The 19,334-nt window shown below is 45.9% G+C and overlaps 1 protein-coding gene across 1 annotated transcript in view; it reads left to right on the forward strand.

Annotated features, from left to right (window-relative positions):
• Positions 1-18,618, forward strand: part of ZNFX1 (zinc finger NFX1-type containing 1) — a 28,147-nt gene extending 9,529 nt beyond the window's left edge. The window contains exons 4-14 of the mRNA XM_082644313.1: positions 3,716-3,847; positions 5,293-5,441; positions 6,026-6,175; positions 7,479-7,593; positions 8,669-8,919; positions 10,389-10,528; positions 11,540-11,694; positions 12,069-12,214; positions 13,671-13,781; positions 14,129-14,224; positions 15,092-18,618. Of these exons, the coding sequence (XP_082500439.1) occupies positions 3,716-3,847; positions 5,293-5,441; positions 6,026-6,175; positions 7,479-7,593; positions 8,669-8,919; positions 10,389-10,528; positions 11,540-11,694; positions 12,069-12,214; positions 13,671-13,781; positions 14,129-14,224; positions 15,092-17,530 (3,884 nt within the window). The 3' untranslated portion in view covers positions 17,531-18,618. The remainder of the gene's footprint in view (positions 1-3,715; positions 3,848-5,292; positions 5,442-6,025; positions 6,176-7,478; positions 7,594-8,668; positions 8,920-10,388; positions 10,529-11,539; positions 11,695-12,068; positions 12,215-13,670; positions 13,782-14,128; positions 14,225-15,091) is intronic.
• The last annotated feature ends 716 nt before the right edge of the window (positions 18,619-19,334 follow it).

Raw genomic sequence — 19,334 nt, forward strand, 5'->3', positions numbered from 1 at the left:
CGTATGGGATCCTCCCAGACCGGGGCACGAACCCGTATCCCCTGCATCGGCAGGCGGACTCCCAACCACTGCGCCACCAGGGAGGCCCTTTCCTACTTTTTAAATAACAAAAACAAGATTATGCTCTATATATTGGCCTACAATTTATATATATGTATATAACATGTTAGGGGTATTTTTACATTCTTTACACTGCAGTCACATTTAGAAATATACCTCACTCTTTTTTACCATCCCTGCATTCATGGCATGAATGCACCAAGATTTTTTTTTTTTTTTGGTTTCATAGACAGTGCTTAATAAGTATTCATAATCTATATCTGTGTGTGTTTATCTCTGAGTACTCTGCTTATTATTTCTGTAGTTTTTTTCCTAATGTGGGAATTCACGTTAATAGTTAGGGTAGGTACTGCTAAATTACCCTCCCAAAAGAATATTTAAAAAATAAAAAACAAAACAGGAAGAGGTTCTTTAAAAATAATGATAAAATAATGGCAACTCGTGATAAAAAATTAATGTAACAAAATGGAAAGTTCTTCCTGATAAGAAACACCCATATGATGGGAAAATCTGCATAATTAAAGTGATGCTTTCAGGGCTTTAGAAGAAGAAAAAGGATGTACCAGTTTGTACTGCCACCGAGAATGAATTAGTGTTCCCATTTGCTTATATACTTTCCAGCATTGTTGTATGTTATTAATCTTTGCTCATCAGCAGTTTTTGCTGATCGGAGAGGTTAGAGTTTTTGGCTCATTATTAATTTTAACTTTATGTTTTAATAAGAAATGGTTCAAATATTTTAAAACTTCCACGTCTCTCTCCTCCCACCATCCCACTCAGTTCCTTTATCTAAAGCAAACAATGTTATTGTCTTCCTGTTTATCCTTCCCGAGATATTCTATGAATATTCAAGCAAATGCATACTTATATTTATTTCCCCCCACTTTTTTTGACTCACTATGCTAGAAAACACTTTGCATATGTTTTGCTTTGCTCACTTATAAAATATTCTTGGTGATCCTTTCATACTGGTGCATAAGTATTATCTCACTCCTGTTTGTGGCTGCATAATATTCCATTGTATAGATAGCTCATAATCTCTTTAACCAGTTCCCTATGAAAGATTTACTGATAAAAACAATAGGTCAGTGAACAACCTTGTTTGTGAGTCATTTCACACAGAAGCAGAATATATCCAGGAGAGAAATCCCTAACTGAATCAAAGAATATGTGAATTAGTAATTTTAATAGATAGTGCCAAATTGCCCTCTGGAAATGTGTATCACAGTGGTTAATTTGTATTTCTTTAATCAAGAGTGAGATTAGGGCTTCCCTGGTGGCACAGTGGTTGAGAGTCTGCCTGCCGATGCAGGGGACACTGGTTCGTGCCCCGGTCTGGGAAGATCCCACATGCCGCGGAGTGGCTGGGCCTGTGAGCCATGGCCGCTGAGCCTGTGCTCCGCAACAGGAGAGGCCACAACAGTGAGAGGCCCGTGTACCACAAAAAAAAAAAAAAAAAAAGAGGTTAAATATTTTTTCTTGTCTTTATTAGCTATTTATATAACTGTTTCTGTGGATTGCCTTTTCGTATTTGCCATATTTCTGTTGAATGGTTTCTTTTTCTTACTGATTTATAGGAGCTGTTTGTATATTCAAAATATGCATGTTGCAACTAATTTCCCCTAATGTTATCATTTGAATTGAGACTCTTTAGCTCCAAGTATAGTAATGTAATCATTTCACGCTAGGTTGACACACACACACACACAGCTACTAAGAAACAGCCTACCTGTGAGTTTGAGAGGGATGTGACAAAGGGGGTCATTTTTGAGGTGGAAATCCCGAAAAGTATCCATTCTAAGGGGAAGGAAGCAGTAGGAGAAGATGGGGTAAATATTGAACTATAAAGATTTTCTTTCCTCCGAAGGACTCCTTAGCCATCCAGTCCTCCAAATTAGAAACATAGGAGTTATCCTTTTCTGTTCCCCACCCCAGCCAAACCATTATCAAGTTCCAATCAAGTTTACCTCTGAAACTTCTCCCCAGTCTGTGTACTTATCTCAACTGCTGGAGCCAGACCTTGTCCTCACTCACTGGAAGATGTCAGGAACCTCCCAACCAGTCCATCCCTATTCCCCCTTGCCCGTGCTTACTCAGTTATCACTTTCCCAGGGAAGCCTCTTCTAATCTCATTGAGTAGGCCAGAATCCCAATTATTTGTTTTCTTGCTACCATGTATTTCTCATTTCCCACATTTGTGATTTTTACATTTCTTTGTGTGATTAATTATCTTTCTCTTCTGCAAGTCTGTCAGGTCCAGGAAGATAAGAACTATGGCTGTTTTGCTCACCATTGTATTTCTTGCACCTAACCCAGTGTCTAACGCCTGTTTGACACTCAGTACATATTATTTGAAGAAAGAAGAGGAAGCAAGAAATTGTTATTTATCTATACTGAAAAGTATTCAGCTGTACTGAAATTTTATTTTCTTGTATTGCTCACTCAACATTGAGTATTTTTTAGGACAGTGGCTACCTTCTCAGCTTGACACAATGTAAGAATTTAGCTGTTTGTAAACAATTAATTATTGGCCATTTACTAATGAGCCCATAACTCTAACTCCAATGTTGACTTCTGTGAGTTTTTCACTCCTATCACAGAGGCAAGTCTACTGTGGTATATTAAAAGCATTTCTAGGGCTTCCCTGGTGGCGCAGTGGTTAAGAATCCACCTGCCAATGCAGGGGACACGGTTCGAGCCCTGGTCCGGGAAGATCCCGCATGCCGCGGAGCAGCTAAGCCCATGTGCCACAACTACTGAGCCTGCGCTCTAGAGCCCGCGAGCCACAACTACTGAGCCCACGTGCCACAACTACTGAAGCCCGTGTGTCTAGAGCCCATGCTCCGCAACAAGAGAAGCCCTACAATGAGAAGCCTACACACCGCAACGAAGAGTAGCCCAGCCAAAAATAAATAAATTTATTTTTTAAAAAAAGCATTTCTAAATAACTTGCCATGTGAGATTGGAAACAATGTATATGTCCATCAACAGAAAACTGGCTAAAAAAATGCCTTACAGCCCTGAAAAACAAAAAGAGGATTCTTTTTATGTACTGATAGAGAACTACCTCCAAGATATATTAAGTGAAAAAAGCAGGATATAGAACAGTGAAAATAGTCTGCTACTGTTTGTATTTTAAAAAGGAAGGTGGGGGGCTTCCCTGGCGGCGCAGTGGTTGAGAGTCCGCCTGCCGCTGCAGGGGACACGGGTTCGTGCCCTGGTCTGGGAAGATCCCACATGCCGCGGAGCGGCTGGGCCCGTGAGCCATGGCCGCTGAGGCTGCGCATCCGGAGCCTGTGCTCTGCAACGGGAGAGGCCACAACAGTGAGAGGCCCGCGTACCGGAAAAAAAAAAAAAAAAAAGAAGGGGGAAGGCTAGAAAAAGACTGTATATTCGTTTTTGTTTGTGCATAGAATGACTACCTCTGGAAAGTTACACAAGAAACTAGTAACGCTGGTTGCTTCCAAGAGGAACTAGGTGGCTGGGGACAGAAGAGTGAGGAGGACATAATACACCCATTTGCGCTTCTAGGATTTTAAACCATCTCAATATATTACCTTAAATTTTTAAATAATAATAATAATTTGCTGTACGTAATTACTCCTTTTAGAAAGTCTCTTAAGTTTTTTAACTCTCCTTTTTCCTTGTTTTTTAGGCAAAACCTATGTGGGTCTAAAAATTGTTCAGGCCCTTCTAACCAACGAGGCTGTTTGGCAAGTTAACCTCCAGAAGTTCCCCATCTTGGTTGTGTGTTACACTAATCATGCTTTGGACCAGTTTCTGGAAGGTAATATCTGTCGGCAAAATTGTTCTCTGTTGGGAGTTCCCTGGTGGCCTAGTGGTTAGGATTCTGGGCTTTCACTGCTGTGGCCTGGGTTCAGCCCCTGGTCAGGGAACTGAGATCCTGCAGGCTGTGTGGTGTGGCCCCCAAAAAAAGTTCTCTATTAAGACATTTGTAGTTGAACCGTCAGCAAGTTCAGTAACTTTCTATTGCTCTTTGGATAAAGTCCACAACCTGAAAGGCTGTGTGTGGTTTGCTCCAGCCTAATTCTGAACCTCATCTCCTACCTCTTCCCTTGTTCTCTCTAACTCCAGCAACCCTGACTGTCTTCAGTTTCTTGAGTTCTCCAGCTTCTCCCTTGGCCCGTGCTGTTCCCTCTGCCTAGCATGTACTTTTTCTTTCTCCCGCTGTCTGCACCTTGATGCATCCAGCCTGGATGGCTCCAGCTGATTCCTCAGGTCTCACTTCATGTGGACCTGCCCTCTTGGCCCCAGACAAGGTTAAGACTCCTTTTGTATTTTTTTCTTCAAATACTTAATTAGCATATATGTACCAATTTATTTGTATGTGTCTCTACCCTAGACTATAAACACTAAGTAGATTGGTCCTGTTTCTTGCTGTATTCAGAGATCCTGGCACATACTAGACACTCAAACAATATTAATTGCATAAATGAATGAATAAGTGTTTGTTTTTCCTTTGGAAAATAATGCTTAGACTATTATTTTCTAATCTTTCATATCCTCCTTTCACCTAGATTAAATCTTCCTTATTCCTAGAGTATCAGTTTAAATTAGATCCTCAAAAATCAGATCTCTACCCCACCCAAACTAGTTAAGGTCCCGTTATACACTTTTAGCATGTATTTATAGTATTAAGTTTTATTATGATAAAATGTTTAATATGTATCTTCTCTGGTAGACTGTTAGACATAAGAACAAATGAGGAACTGAGCCTGTGTTTTGACCACTGTATTTTCAGAAACTAACACATGCCTGGCACATAATAAGCAATCGGTAAATACCTGTAGAGTGAATAATAGAGAACATTTACTAATGCTTACTTTGGGCCAGGCCCTCCCTAGGAGCTATAAGGATACTCTCTCGTTTATCCAGACTATAGCCCTATAAGGAAAATATTACTGTCTTCAAATCACAGACAAAGAAACTGAGGCTCAACTTAAGTAACCTGCCCCAGGTTACATAGCAGTAAGTGGTGCAGACGAGACTTGGGTCCCCAAGTGTCTGATTCTAAAGCCTTTACACTTTACTGCTCTGCAGGTCACATCATCTCTGGGGCCTTCTTGTTCACTGGTGGGGTAGGTTCCCTGTAAGTACCAGTTTGTACCCTAAGGGACCAGCTGCAACAACATCCCAAACATACACAGCTCTCACCTGAGAGAATCTAGCATAGCTCCTCTTAACTCTGCCATGCTCTACTTTACTCCACAGGCATCTATAAATGTCAAGAGACCAGCATTGTGCGGGTAGGTGGAAGGAGCAACAGTGAAATCCTGAAGCAGTTCACCCTGAGGGAGCTGAGGAACAAGCGGGAATTCCGCCGCAACCTCCCCATGCACCTCCGAAGGGCCTACATGAGTGTAAGTGCCAGCTTTGGAGATCTGAGGTAGCTCAAGGGAGAGATAACCAAGATGGCAGTGGCTTTCTGGGTAGGCAGTCCAGGGGAGATAGGGAGGCTCCACAATGCTGTGAAGGACCCTGGTTCCTTCCAGCATTCCATTCGGGTAATCCTGCGGTGTGATCTTTGCCCTCATAATCCAAGATGGGGAAAGGACAGAAAAGGGCACACCACCCCTCCCAGCCCCTGCCAGGGCCTTAAAGCTACTTCCCCAAAACCACCCATAGCACTTTTTCTTACAGCCTGTTGACCAGGTAAGTATCATCTTCTAGCTGGGCAGCATTGTGCCCAACCAAAACTTTGAGTTCTTATTACTAAGGAAAAAAGAGAGAGGTCTCTACCACAGTATATTTGGCCTGTTTTTCTGTTGTATTATTTGTTTCCTTTTCTTACTAGTTGGTAGGAGGTTTTTAGACATTTTAGATATTAATCCTTTGGTTTAAAGACTGGCTGTTCCTGTGTTAGCTTTGTTTTCCCTCAAGGCAGAGACTGAGTTTGGGGCATGATAATACTTCTTCATCATTTCTTTCCCTCTGTTCTTGATAGATCATGACACAAATGAAAGAGTCAGAGCAAGAGCTGCATGAAGGGGCCCAGACCCTGGAGTGCACCATGCGTGGCGTACTACGGGAACAGCATCTGGAGAAGTACATCTCCCTCCAACACTGGAAAAGCCTCATGAATGGACCAATACAGGTAGGGGTCATCTTGTGGGGCACAAGCATCTCTCTTGTCCCCATATTTGGCAGCAGAAGTAGCAGTCCAAAGCATTAGCTATAATCTGCTAAGATGCTGCTGTGATGTGAAAAGTTCCTTTTTGTGAGAAAAGGCAGCTGAATATACTAGTCAGAAACAAGACTCTGGCACCAGTCTGCTGGATGTGAATACTGATTTTGCTCTAGGCAAGTTACTTAATTTTCTTGTTCCTGTTTTGTCTTTTGTAAAGTGGGGATAGGGACTTCCCTGGAGGTCCAGTGGTTAAGACTCCAAGCTTCCACTGCAGGGGACACGGGTTCGATCCCTGGTCGGGGAACTAAGATCCCGCAAGCCGTGAGGCGTGGCAAAAAAAAAAAAAAAAAAGTGCACATAATAACAGTAAGTTAAACCACATGAAATTGCCAATATTTTTAAATTTAACTTGCAAAAATGGCAGTTTCTTACAGATCAACTTAATTCTTATAGTATTGTTATTGAATAAACAAGTCAATATTTGTAAACCTCTTGATTTAATAAGTGTGCTCTAAGTGCTTGTTAAATTAAACAAAATCATAACGAGGCAACCTAGCACATATAGAGGGCCTGGGACTTGACAGTCTGGTCACACAGACTTGTGACTTGAGCCAGTGTGATCCTCAGGTCCCTCAGCAGTCAAGCAGGAATAATAATAATGCCTGCCTTCAAAGGATATTATAAGAAGTATCTGCTATCTGTATTTTTTTTTCTTTGTTGGCTCTACTGCGCGGCATGCGGGGATCTTAGTTCCCCAACCAGGGATCGAACCCATGCCCCCTGTAGTGGAAGCACAGAGTCTAAACCACTGGACCACCAGGGAAGTCCCTGACACAATCTCTGTTAAGTGGTTGGCCAGGAATCTAGTGAGATGGTAGCTCTACTATCAGTGGGTTGGTGATTTCCAGGGTTTCAAGCCCCAAAGCCTAAAAGGGTCGGTCAGAGTCCTATAAAGGACTGAAGCAGGCTAGATGTGAGGCGTTGGGAAGTAGCAAGGACTGAGGCAAACTGGAGAAGGGGTGGCAGTAACCCACTTCAGCCATTTGTTGCCATTTGGGATGCAGGCTCATTGCTCCCATAGCTCCTGAGTTTTTCAAAAGAGGCAGGAAAGTTTTGTTTTTAAATCTATGCAAGTCATATTAAGTGACCCAGTTGCCCAAATGTTGCGTTTTTAAGAGAATTTTAAGGGAATTACCCCTTGATCCTTTGAGAAGACCTTTCCTCATGCTAGTTGTCACAAAATTCTCATGACTAATAATTCTTTCCTCAGAATAGCGAATGGATTTGCTTCCAGGGCAGGAAGCATTCCATGATGCTGGAGTGGCTGGGTCTGGGTATTGGTTCTTTCATCCAAAGTGTTGCTCCAGCAGGACCTGAAAATACAGGTAAGAGGTGCATGTCTACCTAGAATCACATCTTAAGGTGGAATATGGTAAAGACTAGAAGAGCAGGGCTTAAAAGTAATGCCCAGAATTTATAAAGAGCTATAATCAATCAGAAAAAGACAAATAATAGCTTAATAGGAAAACAGATAAAAGACTTTTAATAAGCACGTCACAAAATAAATCCTCATGGTCAATAAACATGAAAAGTGCTCATTAGAAACGAGAGGAATGAAAACTACAATGATATACTATTACACACCTACTAGACTGGCAAAAATTAAAATGTTTGATATAATCCCACATTGAAAGAATGTGGAGCAGTGGGAACTCTGATATGAGGCTGATGGCGATATTAATTGACAGAACCACTTTATGATAATAGAAAAGCAGAAGGAACTCAAATATCCATCCATATTTGTACACCAGATGGATAAATTACAATCTATTCAGATAATGGATACAACTGTGAAAAGGATTGAATTACAGCATATACAGCAATATGTATGACTCTCAAAAACATGCTGAATGAAAAAAGCAAGTTATAGGAAAATATTGATCTATACAGTATGATTTCATTTATATAGAGCTCAGAAAAGTCAAAACTAGATGATGGTTGTTGTTTGAAGATATATATACATTATATATGTGATAAAGTTAAAAGGGAGGAATGACTAATCTAGAATTCAGGTTAGTAGAGCCCACAAGGGTCTTCAAAGAAATTGGTAACTTTCTGCTTCTTAAGTTGGGTGGAAGGTACTTGGATGTTCATTTTATATACTTTTATAATCCTTTAAGTTGCACATTTACGTTGTATACTTTCCTTTGTATATGTATTTGACATAAGTAAAACCTTCCTTAAAAAGGCATACATTCATGTGATTTTTTAAATGTAACAAAAAGGTATGCAAGGAAACCTAAGTCTCTCTCCCCTCTCGTTCCTCCCATTTCCCTACCCAGAGGTAACCATTTAAACCCCTTAAGAATGTCTTCATGCATCTAAGCTCTTATAGGTACCCTTTTTCGTCCTTTGGCTTCAAGCGTCTCCATCCCTGTCCTTCCTGCTTTCCTCTCTTAGCCAAGGCAGAAGGGGAGGAGGAGGAGGAAGAAGGGGAAGAGGAGGGTTCGCTGATTGAGATCGCAGAGGAGGCTGAACTGATTCAAGCAGACCGGATGATCGAGGAGGAAGAGGTGGTGAGGCCCCGGCGGCGGAAGAAGGAAGAGAATGGGGCAGTACAGGAGTTGGCTAAAGTGCTTCTGGCCATGAGGCTAGACAACTATGGCCCCGGGACAGCAGCCGGGCAGGAGCAGGCTGCAGGAGAGTGGGAGGTAAGCTCACTTCCTTGTGGCCCCTGCAAGTCCTAACAGAGCGGGAAATGGGAGTTCAGTTATTATTGCCAGGTGGGTGTGGGTAACTCTCCTGAAACAGGCCTGAGAGCATCTGTTCTGACCAGAACCACAGCCCCTGATTTCCACTCATTTCTGTTGCACTGTATGTATTCACTTCATCCTCATTATTAGCTTAATTTACCCTTTTACAACCTAATCCTAGTATAAGATAGGTCCAGTTTCCAAGAGTATAAAAATTATGGCCTCTTAGAGGGGCCCTGGCAAGAAATGCTAACTTAGAAAGACAGGAAGCAGGTAGCCAAGTGCTTCTCTTGAACTTTTAGAGAAGCGCAGCACATATGAGTCAGATCAAACACTTATGGTCTCAGTGCTTGGTGCTTTCATGGATATTCTCTTTTCAACTACAAACAAGTCTGTGCATTAAGATTTTAGAGGATTCAAGTAAAACAGAATGAAGTAAGCTATGTAGACTGGATGGAATATTCATCCTTCAATCACTCTGAAATTTGATATTTCTCTTAGAGCCAGAATAGTATAAATGCCCAGACTTTCTGTCTGCTCCTTCCTTTGGTAGAACCCAGTGGTCCTCAGAATTTACCGTGCCTTACTCTGACAATAGAGCACTGAACCCCATTGATGATTTAAGGGACTTCAAGGGCAGCTTTGAATGCAGCTTTCTCCAGTCTGCTGGCTTTGAATCTGATCTCCTAGTTCAGTTCAACATCACTATGCGAGGGACGGAATCACGAGCCCAGTACTTGGAAGCATGGATTGGGCATCTCTGCCATGTGGCCTCCGGAGGAGTTGAATTGTTTGGTTTTGAAGCAGAGGGGAGTCCATAGTATTGTGACATCTATCTGGCATGCCAGTCCTTCTAAGGCTCATGCAGAGCCAGTGGGGAGCACTTTCTCCGAAATGGTGCCTTTTACCCACTTGTTAAAGGTACTATCTTGATAGAACAGCATTAAGACCATCTTAGCAGGATCTGTATGGCATTTAACGAGAGAGACGCACCTCCACTACTGTCATGACATGTTTTAGGAATGAGAAGCAGACTGTGGTCAAAGATGTTCAGTAATAACTAGTGCCAGCACTCTTCTAAAGTGCTTTCCATGTATTTACTCCTTCAGTCAATCTAGCAACTCTGTGAAGAGGTACTATTATTATTCCCATTTTATAGAAGGGGACGCTGAGGCACATAGAGGTTCAGGTTCAGTAGCTTATTCTAGGTCCCACAACAAATAAGAGGTAGATGGGACTTTGAACCCAGACAAACTGGCTCCAGAGCCCTCATTTAGCAATGAAGTATCTGTCCGGAGAGTGTGAGACACTTAGAGAAGTTCATCAGAGATGACAGCTCTTTTTTTAAATGTGCTCTGGCCCCCGCCTCGGGCTTAGAACCAGGCCCACCTCTACTCAGTGACTCTGACTGGTACTGATACCTACAGACCCAGCGCAGCCAGAAAAAGAAAATGAAGAAGAAAGTGAAGGTTGAACTTCGCAAGCTGAACACCATGACTGAGGCCGAGGCCAATGAAATCCAGGACGTTTGGCAGCTGGACCTGAATTCTCGCTGGCAGCTTTACAGGTACTGTGCCCGTCCCCCTCCCCGCCACCTACCCCCAGCCCCAGCCCGCCCATGTAATTTCCCCAGGGGGTTCCTTTCCTGTTCCTAGAATATAAGCCCTTCAGATCTTCAACATTAGTGTTAACCGACGATTGATTGAGCACCCCACTGAGCTGAGTGCTAGATGCAGCCATGGGATAGAATAGACACGCTTTGTTCTACCCTCACGGGGTTTAGAGGCTATCCGGGAAGGCAAATCCGTTAGTTCCACAAATAAAAAGTTACAAATAGGCATCAACACCAAGGAAGAAAAGAGCAAGGAGTGCTAAGAATATTAACATGGGAGCTGATCTAATCTGAGCTATCCAGGAAAGTGACATTGGAGGCAAGCTCTGGGAGATGAGTAGGCATTAGTAAGACCAGCTGGGAAGGGAACAGGTGAGCTTGCAGGGGCCACATGGGTAAAGGCCTCGAGGGGGGAGGGAGCGTGTTTGAGAAATTGAAAGAAGGCAGCCAGCATGGCTGTGTCTCAGACAAATGGAAAGTGAGGGCAGAGAGGTGGGCAGGGGCCAGACTGTGCAGGGCCTCTTAGGGCTGAAGAGTATCACTGGAAGGTTTTACAGCAGAGTGGTGACATGATCTGTTTTACTTGTGGAGAGTTACAAGTAATTCTCCACAATTACAGTTGTGAGGGGAGGAGTGGGGACTCGGGCAGGAATAGAGTAGGGACAGTTTGTGAGAAATTCTTCTTGAAGCTTTTAAAGTCCCTTGCTCTTGTCCAGTAGTTAACCTCTGTTCTTTATCCGCCTCCTTCCTTAGCTCCTGACCACTTACATACATCTCCCTGCACATCATTTTGTTGGCCATTTTGGACTCTCGGGTCCCTGCACGTCTGGGTCTCTCCTTTCTCTGTGGCTTGTAACTTCCTCTAGGGTGTAGGTTCCACTTCATGCACAGGGCACACTGAAGGGGCTTCCTCCACCTTCTCAAAAAGCACATGGCTTCCTCTCCTTGGTTCTTCACATTCTCCAGGCTGTGGCTACAGATGTACCAGGCTGACACCCGCCGAAAGATCCTCAACTATGAGCGTCAGTACCGCACGTCAGCAGAGAGAATGGCTGAGCTGAGACTCCAGGAAGACCTGCACATCTTGAAAGATGCCCAAGTTGTAGGAATGACAACAACAGGTAAGAAAGCATAGAGTTCACTACTGATGCCAAATGCCTATCAGATTATCTAGGACAGGTAAAGAGAAACTTCTTTAGTAGGTTAGAGGAAAATACCATGAAAAGCTATTGAAAGCAAGCTGTGTTTAGGGTTCTCTTCGTGAAATTTACCCACTTCTACTGCATTTAGAACCTCAGCAGTGACAACATGGGGATGATGCTCTGGAGACCACTCAGCAGCACTCATTCTCATCCAGTGGTCACTGTGGCCCTGGGTGAATGTGAGGACTCGGTTGTAACAGACCCAGGCTCAGGGGTCACCAATCCAGAAGCCCAGTGGCCCAGCGAGTCCAGGACATCCGCTCAGAGAAGTCTCTTTGTTCTCTTGACTCGAGGTGCTGCCAAATACCGCCAGATCCTGCAGAAGGTGGAGCCTCGGATCGTCATCGTGGAAGAGGCTGCTGAAGTCCTTGAGGCCCACACCATTGCCACCCTGAGCAAAGCTTGCCAGCACCTCATTTTGATTGGGGACCACCAGCAGGTAGGCCAGGGGCCCCTGGAAGATGGGCTGGCTCTCTGCAGGAGTGGAGTCAGGAATCAGACAGGAAGACCCTGGTCTCTGCTTTACCAGTCCTCAAGCTTATTAGTGGCTGTCTGTGATACCTCTTTTCCTCACCTCCCATGTTCAATCTAAGAGCAGGTGCTCTTAGATTTGGGGCGTGTTTTAGAGGTAGCATTATCCATTTCATCTGTTTCCTCTGCTACTGTTTAATCTACCGTAGCTTTTTTTTTTTTTTTTTGCGCTACGCAGGCCTCTCACTGATGTGGCCTCTCCCGTTGTGGAGCACAAGCTCCGGACGCGCAGGCTCAGCGGCCATGGCTCACAGGCCCAACCGCTCTGCGGCATGTGGGATCTTCCCGGACCGGGGCACGAACCCATGTCCCCTGCATTGGCAGGTGAACTCTGAACCACTGCGCCACCAGGGAAGCCCTACCGTGGCCTTTTAAGTGGACTGTTAACAACAGCATGTTCCCCATCCCACTGCTTCCATTTCTGCCACCCTCTAATCCATTCATAAAGGAGCCAAAGTGAATCTTTTCAAAAAAGTAAATTAGGTCATGTTACTCCCCAGCTTAAAACCCTCCAGTGGTTTCCCATTGCACTTAAAATAAAAATCAAGCTCTTGGGCTTCCCTGGTGGCGCAGTGGTTAAGAATCCGCCTGCCAATGCAGGGGACACAGGTTCGAGCCCTAGGTCCGGGAAGATCTCACATGCCGCGGAGCAACTAAGCCCATGTGCCAGAACTACTGAGCCTGTGCTCTAGAGCCCGTGAGCCACAACTACTGAGCCTGTGCTCTAGAACCCGTGAGCCACAACTACTGAGCCTGCGTCCTGCAACTACTGAAGCCCACGTGCCTAGAGCCCATGCTCCGCAACAAGAGAAGCCACCACAATGAGAAGCCCGTGCACCACAATGAAGAGTAGCCCCGCTTGCCGTAACTAGAGAAAGCCCGTGCACAGCAACGAAGACCCGACGCAGCCAAAAATAAATAAATAATAAATAAACTTTTTTTAAAAATCAAGCTTCTTAAAGTGGCCTACAAAGGCCAGTATTCTCAGGGTTCAGCTTGCTTCTCTGACCTCACCTCATACCACCATCTATCTCATTTGCTCACTGTGTTCCCACCCTCTTCTTTCTGCTCCCTGTTATGGCTTGCTCTTTGAATGACTGGTGACTTCCTCCATGCTGGTGTCAGCTCAGATGTCACTGTTCAGAGAGGGCTATGTAAAGAACCTCCACCCCTGGGCATTCTGTCCCATCACCCTTATTTCTTGGCTTCATGGCCTTTGTCACTCTTTGTCCTTAGCCTGTTAACAACTAAAGCAGTGCCTGGAACACAGAAGCCACTTGAAAAACATTTGATAGGTGGGTAGATGGATGGATGGTGAAAATACATTTTCAGTGGAGAATCCTCAGACGTGTTTCTCTTCTCAGCTGCGCCCCAGTGCCAATGTGTATGATCTGGCCAAGAATTTCAACCTTGAGGTGTCTCTCTTTGAACGGTTGGTGAAAGCAAACATTCCCTTTGTCCGTCTGAACTACCAGGTGAGAAGCTAGACCTTTGTTACTAACCAAATGTCCAAGAAAAGGCTCCTGGGAGCCTGCCAAATGCCAACAAGAAAGCTTGGCATTTTTATTTCATTAAAATAATGCTAGTTTAGTAATGAAATGACTCTGTCAGATTTATTTTGTTTTTTTGTTTTAAAATACCACAAGTTCAGCCTGTGTTGAGTTTGTGTCAGATGAAGGAGCTGTTTATATTCTGCTCTTTTCTCCCTATTATTATTTTCAAATGTTACCTCCCCATGTTTTCCACTAGCAACTTAGTCTTTAGAAAACTGTCCATTTTACTCTCTGCCCATGTTTTTAATGACATACATGTCTTGTTTCAGCACCGCATGTGCCCTGAAATTGCCCGGCTTTTGACACCCCACGTTTACCAGGATCTGGAAAACCATCCCTCTGTTCTCAAATACGAGAAGATTAAGGTGAATCTGCCCTACCTGATTTTTCTCTGATGCTGTCAGCAACCTAGGAGGTTATATTTTCCTCAGGACAAAAAAGGGCTTTCAGAAGGGAATACAGCCAGCTTTTTAAAAGGCTACCTAGGGCTTCCCTGGTGGCGCAGTGGTTGAGAGTCCACCTGCCGATGCAGGGGACATGGGCTCGTGCCCCAGTCCAGGAAGATCCCACATGCCGCGGAGCGGCTGGGCCCGTGAGCCATGGCCGCTGAGCCTGCGTGTCCGGAGCCTGTGCTCCGCAACGGGAGAGGCCACAGCAGTGAGAGGCCCGTGTACCGCAAAAAAAATAAAAATAAAAAAATTTTTTAAAAATTAAAAAAAAAAAGAAAAAGCTACCTATTGGGAATTCTCTGGTGGTCCAGTGGTTAGGACTTGGTGCTTTCACTGCCGGGGCCAGAATTTGATCTCTGGTTGGGAACTAAGATTCCCCAAGCCATGCAATGTGGCCAAAAACAAAAACAACACACAAAACAGTAAAAAGCTAGTTATTAGGAAGAGGAATAATATATAAGTTGAGAATACAGGCCTGGGTTTTTGAATCCCAGCTCTGCCATTCAGTAGCTGTGTAACCTTTAGCAAATTGTATATCAATTCTGAGGGTCAGGGTCTTCTTTTGTACATGAGAGTAATGGTTGCTGCCTCGTAATATTATTGTATTGAAGGAGATAAGGTATATAAAGCATTCAGCACAGTAGAATGCTCATAAGTTAAAGATTATGGTACAGAGTATACAGAAGCCTTCTAAGGTCCCTCCCTGGAACAGGGTCAGTGGCCAACGCACATGAAGATAGAAAAAACCACCATGAATGTACCTTCTCTTCTTTTTCTTTCCAGGGGGTCTCTTCCAACCTTTTCTTTGTAGAACACAACTTTCCTGAACAGGAAATCCAAGAAGGCAAAAGCCACCAGAACCAGCACGAGGCTCACTTTGTGGTGGAGCTGTGCAAGTACTTCCTGTGCCAGGAATACCTGCCCTCCCAGATCACCATCCTCACCACCTATACCGGGCAGCTCTTCTGCCTGCGCAAACTGATGCCTGCCAAGACATTTGCTGGTGTCAGGGTCCATGTGGTGGACAAATACCAAGGGGAGGAGAATGACATCGTCCTCCTCTCACTAGTGCGCAGCAACCAGGAAGGCAAGGTGGGTTTTCTCCAGATATCCAACCGCATCTGCGTGGCCTTGTCCCGCGCCAAGAAGGGAATGTATTGCATTGGAAACATGCAGATGCTGGCCAAGGTGCCCTTGTGGAGCAAGATCATCCATACCCTTCGAGAGAACAATCAAATAGGCTGTGCCCTCCGGCTGTGCTGCCAGAACCACCCCGTTACCCACACTTTAGTATCCAAAGCTTCTGACTTCCAAAAAGTGCCCGAAGGAGGCTGCAGCCTACCCTGTGAGTTCCGGCTGGGCTGTGGGCACGTCTGCACCCGTGCCTGCCACCCCTATGACTCTTTGCACAAGGAGTTCCAGTGCATGAAGCCATGCCAGAAGGTCATCTGCCAAGACGGGCATCGGTGCCCCCTTGTTTGCTTTCAGGAGTGTCAGCCTTGTCAGGTGAAGGTGTCCAAAGTCATTCTCCGGTGCGGCCATGAACAAATGGTCCCTTGTTTCATGCCTGAGTCAGATTTCTGCTGTCAAGAGCCTTGCCCCAAAGTCCTGAAATGTGGGCACAGGTGCAGCCACCTATGTGGTGAAGACTGTGTGCGGTTGTGTTCAGAAAAGGTCACCGTGAAACTCAAGTGTGGGCACAGCCAACAGGTGAAGTGTGGCCACGTGGAGGACCTCAGGTATGACCTGCCAGTCAAATGCACCACCAAGTGTGGCACCATCTTGGACTGTGGGCATCCATGTCCCGGCTCCTGCCACAGCTGCTTCAAAGGGCGCTTCCATGAGCGCTGTCAACAGCCCTGCAATCGCCTGCTCATCTGTTCACACAAGTGCCAGGAGCCGTGCACTGGCGAGTGCCCGCCCTGCCAGCGGCCCTGTCAGAACCGCTGCGTCCACAGCCAGTGCAAGAGGAAGTGTGGGGAGCCGTGCAGCCCCTGTGTGGAGCCCTGTAACTGGCGCTGCCTGCATTACCTGTGCGCCAGACTCTGCTCCGAGCCCTGTGACCGACCCCCGTGCTACGTGCCTTGTACTAAGCTGCTGGCTTGTGGCCACCCCTGCATTGGTTTGTGCGGGGAGCCGTGCCCCAAGAAGTGCCGTGTCTGCCACCAGGAAGAAGTCACCCAAATCTTCTTTGGCTTTGAGGATGAGCCAGATGCCCGCTTTGTGCAGCTGGAAGACTGCAGCCACATCTTTGAGGTGCAAGCCCTGGACCGCTACATGAACGAGAAGGATGACGAAGTTGCCATCAAGTTGAAGGTCTGCCCTATCTGCCAGGTGCCCATCCGCAAAAATCTGAGGTATGGAACCAGCATCAAACAGCGGCTGGAAGAGATTGAAGTTGTCAAGGAAAAGATCTTGGGCTCAGCAGGGGAGATCGCAGTCAGCCAGGAGCAACTTAAGGCCCTACTGGAGAGGAAGACTCTCTTCTACCAGCTGCTCCCTGAAGACTTCCTGATGTTGAAAGAGAAGCTGGCCCAGAAAAATCTGTCAGTGAAGGACCTGGGCCTTGTTGAGAATTATATCAGCTTCTATGACCACCTGGCTGGCCTATATGATTCCCTGCAAAAAGTGCACGTCTTAGAACAGAAGCAAGTGAGGACTCGATTAGACCAGGTCCATGAGTGGCTGGCCAAGAAGCGTTTGAGCTTCACCAGCCAGGAATTGGATGACATCCAAAGTGAAATCCAGAGGCTCACATACCTGGTGAACCTGCTGACCCGCTGCAAGATAGCAGAGGGGAAGGTGAGAGGCAGCGTAGCAGAAGAGGTCTCCAGAGTCCGGAAGATCCTCGAGGGGACATGTAAGTTCACCCGGAAGGATGAACAGCTTGTGCAGAGAAAGATGGAGGCTCTGAAAGCCACCCTTCCCTGCTCTGGCCTGGGCATCTCAGAGGAAGAACGAGTGCAGATCGTCAAAGCCATAGGTTACCCTCGTGGCCACTGGTTCAAGTGCCCCAATGGCCACATCTATCTGATTAGTGATTGTGGGGGAGCCATGCAGAGGGGCACGTGTCCTGACTGTAAGGAGGTGATTGGGGGCACGAACCATACTCTGGAAAGAAGCAATCAGCTTGCTTCGGAGATGGATGGGGCCCAGCACCCTGCCTGGTCTGACACGGCCAACAACCTGATGAACTTTGAGGAGATCCAGAGGATGATGTAGGAAGATGACATACCGCTCGCTGCCTTTTGCCCCGGCCACCATATGGCTGGGGCCGGCTCCCCCAGGAAAGAATCGAAGTTTGTTTTTTATTACTGTCCTTTTAGTCTTAGCACCTATTTAAGGATCCACTTTCAGGGCTTGCCCACATTTGTTTCTAGATTTACCCCTGCTCTAGAGTAAGCACTTTACCTCCAGAACTGAGAGCAAAGTTAAAACAGGTCTCTCCTCTTGTCTTTTCTGCAAGTTAGTGGACGGACTGCCTGAAGCACGTTTGGGGCTTCCACCTAGGCTACCTAGGAGTGTCTCTGGATCCTGACTCAGTCACATGTTTTATTCCGCAGTGCTCCAGAGCCAGATAGGAGCTCAGTGAAGCAGACTCATTCTATAAGTTGCCAGGACCTAACTTGCAGACTCACTTCCACTCTAGTAAACAGAGGCCCAGAGGAGTTGTTTATGAACTGCTTATCCTTTCAAGGAGCACAAGAATCCCTCCTACCCTCCTCCTTGGGCACCTTCATTCCAGGAGATGGAGGCACGTGATAAGACAAAGACTTCACTGACTAATCCTGACGTTACATATTCACTGAGAGGGGGGGAAAGTGTGATAGACCACAGCTGGGGGCTCGTGCAGCAGGCCCAGGCCAACTAAGGCGTGATCCCTGTACCCTTCCTGTGACTTGCACTTTGGGGTGGTTGAGGTTTTTTTTCCCTGCAATAGGAGAGGCTCAGTAGCTGTGCTGGTTCCCCAGGGCCTTGAAACGACTAAACTCTCATTTAGTGCCAGCGGCGCCTATCCAAAGTGTGACCCTTCTGTCCCAACACCCTCTATTGCAGCTTTTGCCTGGGCAGGGTTAGCATGCCAGCAGCTTCTGTAGGTCCCAGGTCTATACCAGAAGCCAGCCCCCAGGCCTGCTGCCTGCATACATATTCCCTCAGGCCAGTGTTCCCTAGAACTGACACTTAGGCATCTCAGGTCTTTCTAATGTTGGCGAGAAAACATTCCTTTGCTATGTACACATTTCCTTTTTTGTCTTTACTGTGCACTTTAGCCTATAAAGCCTATTAATAAAAACAACGATTTGAGAAAATCAGTGGTCTGTGTTTGTCCTCAACTGTTAAAAGCAGCTCAAGCAGCTTGAGACAGTGAGGATGGGAATGGAGGCAGTGCCTATGAGGAGGCCATACTTCTGTGTCTGTGGTATGGGTTTTTTTCTTTTGGCTGATAAGTCATTTTTACTCTTGGTGAAAACTCTTCAACCTGTACCAAAAGGTATACTTGAAGTTTCCTTCCCCAGAGGCACTCCTATTAACAGTTTCATGAGTCCTCCCCAGAGAAAATCGATCAATCTGTGCATATGCAACATCTAACCCTTAAAAAAGTACATAGTTCTGCACTTGGCCTAAAGATCTAGCTTGGGGATCTTTCTGTAAGCACGTAAAAACGGTGAGTCTGGGCTTCCCTGGTGGCGCAGTGGTTGAGAGTCCGCCTGTCGATGCAGGGGACACGGGGTCGTGCCCCGGTCCGGGAAGATCCCACATGCCGCGGAGTGGCTGGGCCCGTGAGCCATGGCCGCTGAGCCTGCGCGTCTGGAGCCTGTGTTCCGCAACGGGAGAGGCCACAACGGTGAGAGGCCCGCGTACCGCAAAAAACAAACGGTGAGTCTGGGACTGCCCTGGCGGTCCAGTGGTTAAGACTCCGTGCTTCCACCCCATGGGGCACGGGGTCAATCCCTGGTCTCCATCTTGTGTGTGTGCCATTATTTACTGAATGGGAACCCTCTGTTGGCAACATTTAGGTACAGCC

The sequence above is a fragment of the Mesoplodon mirus genome (genome assembly GCF_964341445.2).
Source record: "Mesoplodon mirus genome assembly, chromosome: 15".
Taxonomy (NCBI): domain Eukaryota; kingdom Metazoa; phylum Chordata; class Mammalia; order Artiodactyla; family Ziphiidae; genus Mesoplodon; species Mesoplodon mirus.